Source organism: Macaca thibetana, chromosome 5 (assembly GCF_024542745.1).
Source record: "Macaca thibetana thibetana isolate TM-01 chromosome 5, ASM2454274v1, whole genome shotgun sequence".
NCBI classification, from domain to species: domain Eukaryota; kingdom Metazoa; phylum Chordata; class Mammalia; order Primates; family Cercopithecidae; genus Macaca; species Macaca thibetana.
In genome coordinates, this window is record NC_065582.1 from 95,844,954 (window position 1) to 95,861,039 (window position 16,086).

The 16,086-nt window shown below is 34.4% G+C and overlaps 1 protein-coding gene across 4 annotated transcripts in view; it reads right to left on the reverse strand.

Moving 5' to 3' along the window:
• Positions 1 to 16,086, reverse strand: part of GRID2 (glutamate ionotropic receptor delta type subunit 2) — a 1,531,999-nt gene that overhangs the window by 734,558 nt on the left and 781,355 nt on the right. For all 4 annotated transcript variants that reach the window (XM_050790431.1, XM_050790433.1, XM_050790430.1 and 1 more), the window contains exon 3: positions 6,866 to 7,150. In XM_050790431.1, coding sequence (XP_050646388.1) covers positions 6,866 to 7,150 — 285 coding nt within the window. The remainder of the gene's footprint in view (positions 1 to 6,865; positions 7,151 to 16,086) is intronic.

The window sequence follows — 16,086 nt, forward strand, 5'->3', positions numbered from 1 at the left end:
TCAAGGAACTTACTGTCCACCATCAACAGACTTCCCGTGGTGTTTAGTATTGAAACAATCTCCTCAAATGCTGACTTCAAAAGATGTCCAGTTTTATCTTCTTCACCTTTTCCTGGTTCATACACCTTAGTGAGGCAGCTTGTTCACTTTGTGAATATGTTCCAAGAAAGAAATAATATCATCTTGGGTGATTTCTGTGCAATAATCAACATGAACGTCATGTGGGATTACCTATACCTACTTCTAATTTCAAAATTTTATTATAACGTTTTCTGGGCAAAACACTTCTTTCTTTTTCCCCAGAGCAGCCTGTGTGGCAGCCTTGCCTAAATGGAGCTTATGGGATTTGGACTCAATTATGTTTCAGTCTCCTGGAGTTTCTTGTTTTATTGATATGATTCTGGATCATAAGGATAATGAGCACTTTGTGAGGACGCAGCTTGTTCATGCAGGCCAAAGTGAGGGACACAATCAGTCTCTGGAAGTTTTATAAAAATGTCCTTGTAGTTCTTGTACCATTTTTTATGAAAAGTCTATGTGCAAACAGGAAATAATTGAGAAAAAAGATGACATCACAGTTATTAGGATGAAATAAATCAATTTTCTGGAGGTAGAGGGAGAGCACCAAATAAGAAGGGAACATTCACAGACCCCAACAATTATGGGGAAAGGACGGATATTAATGATATTTGTCTTTCAAAATGACTTCTGGAGTATTCTCCGTGAAACAAAACTCCCTGGTACAGAACATCCAAACTAGGATAAGTGTCTTAGACTTCACTGACTGTTGGACTTGCCTTTTCTTACCAGATGGCTCTATTCATGACTTGATCACCATTCCTTTATTCTTATGAGTAAGTCTACTGGAAATAGCAGACGATGCACCTGCCACCCCTACGCAGAATGCTTGTAAATACCTCTAAATACCTTCTCTACCACCATTCTTACTCATTACATTGGATGGTAAGAAAGCTACTAAACTGGTGGCATAAAACAAGGATTGGTAAATAATCCTTAAAGGGCTAGATAATAATATGTCAGGGTTATTTAGGTTATATTGCTTTTGTTACAAGTGCAGGACTCTGCTACTGTAGCTTAAAAGCAGCCGAACAACAGGCAAATATATGACCATGGCTGAGTTCCAATGGAATTTTATTTATGAAAAGAGATTTCAAGCCCAACAGTAGTTTGCTGACCCCTGGAGTAGACAATGAGGATGGACCTAACCAACTACTCTCACAAAGTCTCTCCTAAACAAGAACTGGCCTGAATTATTCTACTAATTGAGAACACTGGGCATTACCAGAGGACAAGGAGGTCACATAGGAGGTAATATTTGTTTGTGTTCCACCCGGGGGGTTCCTGAAATTGGGCGTAACCCTTCCCTCCACCAACTCAGGCAAACCAGCCCCACTTCCAGTACTATAATTTTTGTATGAAGATTACCACCCTTCTGAAGACACATGATTGAACATTAGGGTAGGCATGAGAAATTTTCAATTGTTTAAGTAAAGATCAGCAGAAGATCATATAGTACACTAATGAGATCTCTCCAAAGTGAGGCTACCCTTATTTATTTACGGGAGCTACGTGGAGCAACATCTGTGAATCCTGTGGGCAGTTTATCCTACTATGAAATTCATCCATTATAAAGTTTTCCCTGAATTTCACTGAAGCAATCAATGGCACCACTTCAGTTCTGGAATTCATTCAGGTCAGCTTCAACTCACTGGCCAGAGTATTTGCAGATGATAGGTTTTGCCTATGGGCAAAGGTGGAGTCTTTGTAACCACAAATAAATCCTTTTATATCTAAATTAATGCTTCTGGCCAAGTGGAAAGGTTTATGCGGAAATTTAAGGAGAAAGCTACCTGGCTTTTTAAAGTAAACTTCAGTGGTTCATAGGATTTGTTCAACTGGCTGGGTCCAGGACCCTGGTGGGCATGGTTGAGATCAATCCTAATCATTCAAGTCCTGTTTATCATATCTTTAAATAAATACAGATGAGAAAAGCTGAATGGATATGATCCCAATCCCTACCTTTCAGATTAGCTAGAAGAGTGGCAATCTCATGGGGGAAATTTGCTATTAGCCCACGATGTTGTAGCAAGAACATGAATATTACATTATTGGGAGACAATTCTCCATAGGTCTCCTGTGTTACTACACATTTTGAAAGCAGGAGTTCTTATTAGGGAACAGGACACATAGGTTCCCTAAGCTCAAGGTTTCTTAGCTGCCATACAAGCCCATTACACATACGGTATTCATTTGAAGTGCTCCACATTGCATTGTGGAACTTGAGGGCAAGAGAAACAGACATTACTATGAGGGTCATGCTGCTTGCTGTACCATGAGTAATAAAGTCTCTCTATGCAATCTGAAAGCCTAGTATTTCCCACCAGCATCCATGAAACGGATGCAGCTAACTTGTTAGCTTGTAAATAGGGTAAAATTCCCAACTTTTCACAATTTCTGACAGCATTACATCACAAAAGTTAGCTGTAAGATATCCCAGGACTATAGTTTTTCAGCCGGGAATGTTGCACTTTCAAATTTGGCATTCTATTTGCAAAGAAAAAAGAATAGTTATTGAGCCAGGCTGGTAAACGAAGCTTGTGAGCCATCAGAGTTTACCTTAAACAGCCAGGTGGCTTTCTCGAATTTCTGCATAAACCTTTACTGTGCCAGAAGCATTAATCCGACAACGAAAGGATTTATTTGAGGTTGCAACATTTCTACTTTTGCCCACAAGGAGAAGGCAGCTATTTCTGCTACAGAGAGGTCAGCCAATTTTGTCCCAATGACTTTCTCATTTCCATGCTTTCAATAATAAGTAAACCTTCCTAATTGACATACAGTATTTTCCCTTGGTGTTAGTATGTTGGAATTCTGAGGGCTTGAAGTTTCTCTACTGAAAATGATTCTATGTAATTTATACATTTATTTTTTATTTCACAATCTGTTGGAAATTATTCCAACAGATATAGGTTATTTTTATATCTATAATGTTAAAATACTGTCATGGTTGAAAGCAAGGACAGGAAGAGATCTTTCATATTTGAATGGGGGTTTCTCCACTTACTGGAAGTTACCTGACCTCCAACTACCTCAGCTTTTTCATTTGGAAAAAAAAAATAATAATAATAATAATTACTACAGAGGGCTATTATGAGGATTAAATGAGATAATACATGTAAAGCACTTAGAAGAGAGGCTGGATATAGTAACTATTCTCTATTAGATTAGCCCTTATTATATTCTTGGGTGATAGTTTATTGCAACTCCTTTATACTGATAAATGATTAAGGTTATAGGCTCTGTCAGACTTTAAGTCTCAGATCTGATACTTTCTAGTTATATTTTTTGTGAACAAGTTACCTATCAGTTGTTCCCGTCTCCCTATTTGTAAAATTGTGACAGTAGTGTCCTTACTTCATAGGGCTACTGAGAAGATCGAATGATATGATATCTTGTTCTAGTGTTTGACAAATTAAAGTGCTCAGAGATATTATTTTTAATATGTTAATTGCTGCAATATTTGATCACACTTTCTATTGGTGGGGGGGCTGTTTCTCACATATTTTTGCCTCTTAAAATACTATTAGCTTCCATAATCAAGATTGAAGTCATTCCATAAAGTCTTTAATCACTGGTGCCAAAATTAAACACTTCTTTACACACCAGTAGCCCTGAGTTTACATCATTCATAACACTTAACCCACTATTTTCTCTATTAAGACACACCTTTTGTTAATTGTAAGCTTGTTAAAGACTAAGACTACGTTTTAAATACTTTTTATCTCATAGGTTGCATTGCACTGAGCAAGTGAGCAATGGATATTTCCCGAAGGACATATTTTTAAAAGCTGAACACTTCCCAACCTATTTTCAAGCCTTTTAAAAATGTGTCCTGAATCAATTCATTCAAATAAAGTTTCCACATTTTTTTCATCTTTTCATCCATTGACTTAGAATCAAAGATATCAATTTTCTTTGTTAAGAAATTTAAAGTAGACATTTATATTTTGCCCTTAATTATAATTAACTGTTTTTGAGAAGGAGGTTTATCTAAGTAACTTGATATAGAAGTCTAAATCTTTTTAAAAAGTATGTACTTTTTCTAAATAAAATACATTTTCAATAACATTTGGCCCCATGAAGCTGCCTAATTCCGTCCATAGATGATAGTTAATCTATTTATTAATGAAAGCAATTCTTGATAACCAACATAAAAGTCACATACAATTCCGATGTTTGAAATTAAAATTATGACACTGATGAATGGATATGTAAATACAAGCAGCCCTCTCCAAAGTACAAGGTATTTGGATAGCTTGATGTTTATTTTGGACTCTATTCCAATGCTTTACTTGCAAGATTAATTGTAAGTATTAAAGGGAATTTTTCTTTCATTAAACAAGGGTATTACTGAAATAATGATAGAAGCAGAAATGTTTTTCATAAATTATTAAGCTAAATAAGTGAAAAAGCAACTTTATCCTAAGAATAAAAGAAAATTCCTAAAGCAAACCTCAGATCTAACAGATGACCTAGTCATATATTACATGATTATTCCATCTTATTTACTCAAATAAAAACTTAGGAGAAAAGAGTAAGAAATTTCAAATATGTATAAAGGATTCTGTGATATGTATTTATTTAGTATATATTTTCAAAATATAGTTATCTCATCCATAATAAAAACGTCTTCTTTTATACAAATTACCTGACTATAATATATGTAGGACTTGGAAACAAGCTAACAAGGAATTTTCTTTCTTCATGGTCATTTATAATGAATGAGTAATATCCTTGTTTGAATGTTGATAAAATGTCTTAATCAAAAGTCCCTTTTCAGTTCTAAATCCCAGCACTTTGGGAGGCCGAGGTGGGTGGATCACGATGTCAGGAGATCAAGACCATCCTGGCTAACACAGTGAAACCCTGTCTCTACTAAAAATACGAAAAAAAAAAAAATAGCTGGGCATGGTGGCATGTGCCTGTAGTCCCAGCTACTCAGGAGGCTGAGGCAGAAGAATCTCTTGAACCCGGGAGGCGGAGGCTGCAGTGAGCCGAAATCGCGCCACTGCACTCCAGCCTGGGTGGCAGAGGGAAACTCCCATCAAAAAAAAAAATTAAAAAGTCACTTTCATAGTACTAACTGAAAATTGTTTTCCCCCCTTAAGTAAAGAGTCCCTGTTTTTAAATTTATTATTTCAATATATGTTTGATCAGAGACTATAAGAATACCATTTAAGTTACAAAGGCCACAAATAATCTGACTGTAAGAAAATCAACAAAGTCTTATTCAGCATGTCGATTCCAAAGAGTTTACTATGTTCTCTAAATAATCCTATTAGTGAATTTCAGGCTTGTGTTGAGTTCAATCCTTACTTTAACTGATGAGCCAATTATTTTTAATATCATTTTTGTTTATTTTATTCATTTCGGTCTCTTAGACTTTGTTCTGTGACCCCTTGATAATGTGAATTAAGCAACAAAAATAAGGATTTCCGTCTTGGAGACAAAGGAGTTGTTTCCAGAGAGTGCCACAGACTTTGGCTGAAGCCTACCCACCAAGTTTAATGGGACTCTGGCTGCCAAAACCCCATGCGACCCTTGAATATTCAGGGCTCAATGTAACTGCCACTTGCTCTCCCTCCCTGGGAGCCCACAGGAGCTCTTTCTTATTTGTTGCTTCCTAGATTTCTGCCAACTTGTTTGTTCTCAATTCTATTGATGGCACTTTCTGGCCTACTCTTGTATAACTGTTCTCCAATATTGTTCACATTGCTGGGTAGCTTAGGACAAGAAGGCATTTTAAAGATGTTTATTTACTTATTTGCAAAGAAAAATAAGTTACACTACAGAGAGTGAAATCCTCTCTGACTTTCTTTTCAGAAAATTGTAAAAACTGAACCCATCCCGATTGAACATAAAATTTTTCCAAGACTCCTTCTCAAGATGTAACCTCTAAGAAAACACATGTTTCAAAATATGCATTCTTTATCAAGATCTGTTCATTTCCCCTCATTTGGTCATACTCATCTCTATTTTATTTCTGCCACAAGTAAGAGGGAATCTATAGGTTAAGATATCTGGGATCAGACAGTTAGAAAAAAGGTAGATAAATTCAGAAAAAATAAATGTAAACAAAAATGTTATTTGTTTAGTTTTTAATGAAGCACCGGTAAGTATACTGAGACAAAGCATTTTATTCTCAAATGATGGTAAATTCAGGGACAATACTTTGTGTTTTACCTTGGAAGATTAAAGAAATTGTTTTTATACTACTTAGTATTTTTGTGAGATTTCCTACTGCAGACAACATATAATATGGATTGTATGGTGACATAATTTTAGTGACTCCAAGGAGTTAAGTACTGAGTAGGTATTAAAGTCTACACAAGGGTGTAAGCAAGATCTGTCAGATTTCATTTAACCAATTAATAGAAAGGGGTAAATTTTCAGTGTTCTAGGGTTATCCAGTATGATCTTCTGCATTATAGGGAGGTATAAATATTTTTTCGAAAGAGAAGAAAGATTGTGTTGTTTTTATGACTAAATTACCATTATTTGAAAAATCAAGATGTGTTGGAGTCAGATTCTTTCTAGAAACATTTGTAAACTAAGCATTAAGTAGGTATAGGTATTTACAATTAAAGTTGACTTTATACCAAACTGTTGGACTTAAATACCTCAACACAATTTTCAGTTGCTGCTAGGTTTATAAGAAGAATATGACAAGACAAGAAAACCACAAATAACAATGAGTAAGATCCTTGAAACTTTTAAGATTTAATGAAATTGCTTCTCATGCAAATATCAGCTTACAAAACCCACACAAATTATAAACACTTACCATATTCACTGTCATAGAATATAATGAATTTCTGCCAGGCATACTCTGTGACCACTCTTAGGATAACGTCATTCAGGTAGACAGGTGGGCGAACTGAGAGAGTGTAGTCATCATTCCTGTTGCTCCGGGTGAGTCCACAGCCACTCCTTGGGGTCCCAGCTGTTGAGCGCTGAATGAAGAGGTGGGGGATATGCATGGCGTCTGCCAAAGACTGGAGGGATCCTGCTGACGTGCAGCCAATGGAGCTGACCAGGGCCAAGATGCCTTGATTCATAAGTTCACAGGCTGCAAGAAAGCACAGTAATATTCAAAATGTCAATGGGTTTCACATATTTTCCCTTTTTAAGAAGCAGTGGATGGATAAAGCTTACAGATTTTTTTATATAGCTACGCAAATGTTTTAGAAAGGAACATTCTATGTGAGGAGATCCTCAAATTACAAAGCGCTATTGGTATTCCAAGATTTCTGCTCTTATTAGTTATGTGACCTTGTGCAAATCATTTGGCTTCTCTTGGCTCAGTTTCATCATCTGTAACGAGGGTAAAACAGCATGAATATTGCAGGATTATTGCAAGGATTAGAGAAAACACAGTGTCTGTTATTTGCCTCTCACATGATAGATATTCAATTTGTGGTAGATAAACTTTTATAATTATCAATTTATAATTCAGAGAAAAGATAATTCCCCACTGAATGCATAATACAAGGTTTCAAAAAGTAGATAATATGTAAACTGTTGAATAAACAGAAAGATGAAGTTTTGGAGGAAAGCATTTCTGGCCACAGAAAACAGAATGATTCTGGTAACTAAAAACTTGATGACATTTCCCCTTTCCATAAATTGGAGAAACAAAAATGTTTTTGTTATTTTCCTTGACAGTAAGAAAGCTTATTGTCAAATCAAATCAATTCAAATACTACATGGTAGCCAGTGTCTCATTCTGGTTCCCAGATCAACAATTTATAATTCCTACTATATGATAACGATCTATTATTTCACTTTATTCTATGTGCATACCTCAAAAATGTACTTAAAACTAGATCAAATATAAATTAGAAGTAATTGTAAAGAAATTGCATACACAGAAAAAAGAGTTAAGAGGTAATATTTCATGACAATCTTTGAAGATAAAAAATAAAAATAAATTCAAAAATAAGTGCAGAAGAAGTCAATGAAAAAAAGTTTTCATTTTAAAAGCTCATTTCTTGTAACTGGTTCAGCCTTATTTAGATTTTAGGCATTCTATGTATAACATTCTTAAGATTCAAAATTTATTATAGATTGTTTTACATAGTTCTTTAAAAACTTAAAGGAAAACTTAATAGTAAGTTCTTGTATATAATGAACTGGCCAGTTAATGAAGGCTGATTTAAAGTGCAAGCTTAAAAGTGCAGTACTAATGATAAGCATATCATCGCTAAATAAATTTATTATTATTAATGCTAAGCCAACCAATACATGCAAAATAAATGAACAATTATTAGAGACATATCTGTCAAGCATTGTGTCATTAAAGAGATTATATTGGTTTCCAATAAATGTGAAAGCATCAAGGATTGATTTTTTTTTTTTCTTTTTTTTTCTGAGATGGAATCTCCCTCTGTTGCCCAGGCTGGAGTGCAGTGGCGCGATCTTGGCTCACTGCAACCACCGCCTCCTGGGTTCAAGTGATTCTCCTGCCTCAGCCTCCTGAATAGCTGGGATTACAGGCCTGTGCCACCACGCCCTGCTGATTTTCTTGTGTGTTTTTAGTAGAGACAGGGTTTCACCATGTGGGTCAGGCTGGTCTCGAACTCCTGACCTTGTTATCTGCCTGCCTCGGCCTCCCAAAGTGCTGAGATTACAGGTGTGAGCCAACACATCTGGCCCAGATGGATGCTTCTTAGACCATAACATTATGAGGTCTAATTTTAGCAAACAATACATGTTCTAGTCTTGTTCACGAATTCAATTTTCATAGAAAATAATGTAAGTTTATGCTTAGAATTTCAATGATTAATGCAAAAAGAGTAGTCAAATTTTTATTTCAATACTTTGGTATATATGACCATTAATGATTCATATAAGCAAATAGAAAGTCACTTTTTAGAAGAGATTTTGGTTTGTAGCATTTAAAATCAAATTAAGAAAAGTGCCTTAAGGGGTACACAGTTGGAGTCAATCTTTACACTTATTACAGGTAATTAAGTAAATATAACATTTTACATACTTCTACCACAAAACTTATACAGTTATAAACATTGAAATTTGGGGAAAAATTTACTTTCAGTATTATATTTGTCACATATAACATGGCAGGAAAATTGTCTGTTTTAATCTTCAGATTTAGAAGGATATACACCAAAATCAAAAGTCATATATGAATCTTGCTTAGTAGATAAATTTGCTTTAGCATAAAATCTTGTTTCTTCCAATCCACTGTTACTTCCTATTAATCCCCATTAGTAAGAACACAAACTAAGCAGATACTAAAACCGGTTGTTTTGTATAAACAAGTTTGTTTTTGGATTACTATTTGGTATTACCTATCGTGCTATTCATATTAGCAAGAATAACTGAAAATTTCCTATAAAATCAAAATCGGAATAATCAAAAATTGCAGCCAGAAAACATATAATGTCAGGCCTAAAAGATAATTTAGTGATCATGCAGTCCAAGGATGGGAAATTGGCTTTACTTGTTGTGCTTTTGATGACTTGTTGGTAAACTGGCATCCTGGAACACTATTTTGAGAGTTTGAGACTCAATAAGAAAAATTACCAAAATCATTTTGTCAGGTTTCTCATAGAAAGAGACTGGGAGAGGGGTGGTCTGCAAGTTATAAATGCGCATCCCTCTGATAGGGCCCAACCCTTTATTGTCAAGAAATCACATACGCCCCCACTGAAAAAACAAAACAGATGACCTAGCTCTCTAACCCATCATCCTTTTCACCACAACAAGCAAACAATGGAGAGTCTGGTATTTGTATCCTCAAAATTTTGCATAGCAAAGTAAAGATAAAGCTCTAAATAGGGGAAAGCTCAATTTGAGATTGTTTTGTTGTGAAGTTTGTCAAAAGGAGGTAGTCCCACTGAAGAGGAAAGGAAGAGCTCACACAGCTAAAATGAATTGGGACTGGATGACTAAAAACAAAACCGCAGTTGTGCACATATAAGAACAGGCCTCCACAGCAACCTGCCATTTCCCCTTCAAGGCTCTATTTGATGCCCGTTTTGCCCCATTTTATCAAAACAAAATGTTGGTTGAAGCATGGAAGATAGAAATTGATTTGCTCTGGATCTATATGGCCCTAGATGAAGGTTAGTATAAAAAATAGACGATAACTCATGGCAGCTGAAGGGAGATTTCAGGGAATAAAAGGCTGCAATAAGAACACAAGCCAAGCTTAATAAAGCAGACTACCTTTTGCAAGAATTTCATGTCTTGACAATTCAAATACTTCATTATTATGAGTTGTAGTTTCATAGAATGCATAGCCAGTTCATTTGATATAGTATGAGAACTGAATTTGGAAGATCAGAACGTGTGTGTGTTTATCCATTATTTTAAATTAAAATAATCTAAACCTAGGGCATTCCAATGGCATATTTATTATTATTTCGAGCCTTGTGATTTATTTATACTATATATTCACGTATACACAAACATCTATACATACAGACCATATTGAAAAGTTTGCTGGTTTTGTGACTCCAGTTGTTTGAGATTCTATCACTACCAAAGATGTTTGGAGCCTGCACTAACTGCCAAGAGCACAACTATTATTTTTATTATTTTTAATAGCAATTGCAACACTTTTACCATTTGTGGTCACTCTGCAGTTATGGAATTTAATTCTGCTCTATAAATGAATATATTTATGCTAAGATATATTCATGTACACTATCGTTTTCATTTCTTAAGCTAAATATTTTTGAATCTTTGTTTTTTTTACTAAGTAAAATAAAATTTAAAATAAAATGCATAAAGAGTTAAAAAATTTATTACCTCTGACTGAATACTCAATGAGAACTCAGTGAAATATTTTTTGGTAGCATCATCCTTTTTGAACACATATGTTCTTTGTGATTTATTTTCTGACTTATTTATATTTACCAGTTTGTCCTCACATAACTTCCTCTGGTGATTTTAAGTCACATCAGGATTTTAGCTCATCACATTCATACACTGCTGTGGTTTGAATTGTCCCCCAAAGTTGAGGTATTGAAAACTCGACCCCCAATGTGGTGGTGTTGGGAGGTGAAACCTAATGGGATATGTTTGGGTCATGGAGGCACTACCTCTTTGAATGGATTAATGCTATTATGGTGGGAGTGGGCTCCTTATCAAAAGACAGTTTAGCCTCCCCTTGCCTTTCTCTTGCCCTCTCTTTGCCCTTCCTCCATAGGATGAGCAAGAAGGCCTTCTCCAGATGCCAGTGTATTGATCTGGACTTCCCAGCCTCTTGAACTGTGAGAAAATAGTTTCTGTTCATTATAAATTACCCAGTCTCAGGTATTCTGTTATAGCAGCACAGAAGTGATTAAGACATATTTATTCATCAATATAAATATCAACTTTCAGTCATATCCCAGGAACTTCTCTGGAGATCAGAGAATGTGTATGACAGGTTCTATCCTCAAAGAGCTCCCAGTCTGTCCACCATAGTCTTTCCAAAATCTGCCCTGCATCACAATCAGAAGTGGAGATTAAAAATACATATAGAGATGATTAAGTCTACTCCTAGACTTTCCAGTGTATTCAGTCCAGGGTGGTAGTCATGTATTTGCATTATGAAATGTTACCTGAATAGTTCTGATGTGTAACCCTTTCTGAGAAACATTAGCCTGGCGGATTGTAACTGCAATGCTCTTTGAAGTAATTGTTGCTGAACATCTAATATTTGTTGCTTTTTTACTATTTTTTCAATAATTTTCAGTTATCCTCAACAATGACCATAACTGGGCAGTGGAACTTCACTACTTGTGTATTCTTTCCATGATGACTAAATGTAATCTAATTTCTTTTTTTTCTGTTTATTTTATTAATGAATCACAAATATAGTATTTATGATTGCTTTTTTAATCTTCCACCAAAAAGCTTCAGACATTTGCTTTTATACTTCTAGGAATACAGTAACACAAAACAATTTCAGCTTACCCAGACATTTAGAATTCTTTGCAAATATGAATTTTAGCAACCATCTGAGATGTGACATTTAAAAGATGGTCTATATTCGGGACATCATCAATGTAGTTTGCCAGAAATAAAATCATCTGGAACAAATTCTTCCAAATAAAGCTTGTCTTTATATATAAATAGTGTTACAAGGTCCAAGTTAATCATAATTATCCACTTAGGAAATGAAAATACAGAAACAAATTGTAATTAAAAATTGTTAAGATTTTATTCCTTCTTACAAAATAAAAGTGCTAAAATGGTTGATTACCAGCCACCAAGTGAACTCAGTTGAGTAATTTTCAGTCAATGACTTTTTCACTCATTAAAAGCCAACATGAACCTTTAATTATAATTAGTGATCCAAACCTGAGAAGAATTAAACATTTACCGTGACACATATTATAAGTCACCTTATTTTTCAATTTATATCTCATAACAACCCTGTGTGGAAAAGCTATTATTATTCCAACTTTCAAGTAAGAAAATTCTGACTCAGTGACATTAAATGCATTGTCCATCATACTGCTAGTGAATCCCTAACACTAGTAAATGTCAGAGTTGGGGTTCAAACCTGGCTTAGATTAGAATGTCTGGGCCATGAAGAACTACAAAATAAATCATTGTTTTTAAACATAAAGGCCCATATGAAAAATTTGGAGGGTTTTTAACTCTCTTTTATTATAAAATTCAGAAAAATTCAGCCTCCTAGATATAAAAAAGAAAAAAGAAAAGAAAGGAAAGAAGAAGAATCTTTAATAGTATTCTCTTAAAAAAAAATTTAGTTTGGGATTAAAATATTGATTATAGTTTCAGCTCCAAATAATTTCAGCTCCATATGTATATAAAGGGAAGTTTCAACAAGGCTGCAAAATGGGACTGAGAAGAACCTAGAAAGTATTGAGTACTCTTTTAATTATACCTAAAGTGATTCTACCATCACTGATGTAATAAAAATGATAATGATGAAATATTACTTTATTTTTATTTTGTTTGGAGTTTACAGAATGGTTTCACATACATTTTATCATGTGATCAGCATGGCTAGAGTGAATATTTTCCTATTCCCCTTTATTCAAAACTAAATTGAAGCTTATTTTTACATTGTTATTAAGTAGTAGAGACAAGGCTGGAACACATATTTTTTGATATTAACTATGTATATTTATATATAATTTATATATTTTCATGTTTTATAAAATTTATATATAAAATTTAAAATACAAGACAAAAATTAGTATATGTACTAAATATAATTATATAATTACAAAAATTAGTAAATATACTAAATATGATTATTTAGTATATAGAGTATATAAATATGCTTATATTTAGTATATTTACTAAATATAAATATTTTACTAATATAATTATATTTAGTATATTTACTAAATATAAATATTTTATTAATATAATTATATTTAGTATATTTATAGTTTTTCAATGATATATTTCATGGTTTCTGATTTAAGGAAATTCAGATCAATCTTGTAGCTTTCTATCTTTTTATGTTAGTAACAATTCTTCAAAGAACACACATATATGTGCATATATATATATATATATATCTTTATATCATATAAGTAAAATGTATTTTTGTATCAGGCAAGTACCAGGTACTTAGGGTGCAAGATGGCCCAAAATAGGCAAGAGTATAATGGGTAAGACAGAAGATATTCATATGAATGTATAATGATGTACTAAGTAGGTCCCAGGCCAAAAGAGAACATTATTCTATGATAGCCCAAAAACATTTTTCCACTAGAGATTGGGGAAGCCTTTGCTACAGAAGTGAATATAGAGCTGCAATTTGAAGGATAAGTAGGAATTAATTAAGTGGATGGAGCTTACCTTGATGAAAAAGAGTAAAGAAAATGTTTCCAAAAGAGGAAATAGAATGTGCAAAGATCCTGTGACACAGAGATAATGAAATACCAGAAAGGCAGAAAGAGGAGCTAAGTGGCTGGAGTTCAGAGAGCATGGTAGAGAGTGGTGCAAGGTGAGACTGGCAGGAGAGGCAAGAAATATGATCTATGATGGAGCTTGTCTTTTTGTTATTAATATGAAGGAGACCTTTACATGCCTTAGTGCCACCATTTATCCACATTTATATAACTGCCTTTAGTCTTGTATTTTATATTTATGAGTTATGTAGCTTTTCATAAATTTTAAAACTATATACAATGAAATTGTCAGTCTTTTGGGATTGTTTTGCTTCACACTGAGTTTAGAAAGGCCTTTTTTCAACAGCCTGCAGATTTATAAAATTATCGCCTTATCTAAAACAACACCTTATCTGTCCTATACTTAATAACTGATTGGCAGCTGATAGAAGATATAGCAATTGAACTTTAGGAAACTCGGGGAGTGCAGAATGTCATATTTGGTCATTATAGGTAAAATTTAATCTTCACCTATATGGCCATAATCATAACAAGCAAAGATAATTGTGGCAAGAATGATAATCCAGATCATATTATATGTCTGTCTTTAAAATATTTTAATCATTTTATAGAAATTCTATTTATTAAAATTATTGTTCCTTATAATAGAAAACATCTTGGATTTAAAACTGATTATTTCTGGATGAATGACAGAATATTTAATATATTCCAGAAAATTATATCCCATAAAAATAAGAATAAAATCTTGAGAAAGATGTGGGGAAGTGTGTTTATGTTTGTGAAAGACAAAGATAGAGAATGACAAAATAATATTTTACATTACTTTCTCAGTTACTGCTATCTATCTAGAATATCACAATCCAATCTCAGAAGTCATCTTCAATTATTTCTTCACTTTTGTTTCCCATGTTCCTCCACCTCAACTTGGGTTATCACATGTTAATTTCACTCCTAATGTTTCTCAAAACTATTCTTTTTTGAAATACCTATTTCCAGTTCCTTAAATCAAATGATATCACCACACACTCAATTACCAAAACTGTCTTTAAGCTGGCTTGATTTTACAGCACTTTCTCTAATCATCTATACTGTAAGCAATCATACCTATTTTTGAATCTCATTATATCATTCCCATGTTTTAAAGGTCATCAACAAAAGACTGAGGGACGGCTACATACTAGAAGAGACTAAACAGGAATGACACTTTAATGAAATATTGGATCTCAGGCAAAAATCCTGAAACAGATAAAAAAGTCATTAATAAAGAAGTTGGGCCAAAGCGGGTGGATCACCTGAGGTCAGGAGTTCAAGACCAGCCTGACCAACATGGTGAAACCCTGTCTCTACTAAAAATGTAAAAATTAGCCTGGCGTGGTGGCTCTTGCCTGTAATCCCAGCTATTTGGGAGGCTGAGGCAGGAGAATTGCTTGAACACTGGAGGCGGAGGTTGCAGTGAACCGAGATTTCACCACTGCACTCCAGCCTGAGTGACAGAGAAAGACTCTGTCATTTAAAAAAAAAAAAAAAAAAAAAGAGGTTGGTGAATTTTGCTGTTCTTGATAACTTCACTTCCATTATATAAGATGTTAACGTTAGGAAAAGTGTGAAGAATATAAGGGAATTATTTTTACCACTGTCACATTTTTCTGAAAATTTAAAACCAATTTAAAATAAAAATTTGAAAACATAAAACTTCCAATGTCATCATACAACTTCTGCAAGTGAAAATCAAACTCTTAGCATGGCATACAGAATTATTTATACCTGACACTGATTCACATTTTCATGCTCATTTCTAGATCCTATTCCTTGCTATTGTATCTTCCTGCTATTCCACACACTCCCCTACCACCATGCTATTTTAATTACCTTATTTCTTCAGCAGCCTATGTGCTTATAAAAAGAGATAACTGCTCACGCCTGTAATCCCAGCACCAGGCCGAGGAGGGCGGATCACGAGGTCAGATCGATACCATCCTGGCTAACACGGTGAAACCCCGTCTCTACTAAAAACACAGAAAATTAGCCGGGCGTGGTGGCGGGCGCCTGTGGTCCCAGCTACACAGGAGACTGAGGCAGAAGGATGGAGTGAACCCGGGAGGCGGAGCTTGCAGTGAGCCGTGATGCACCACTGCACTCCAGCCTGGGCGACAGA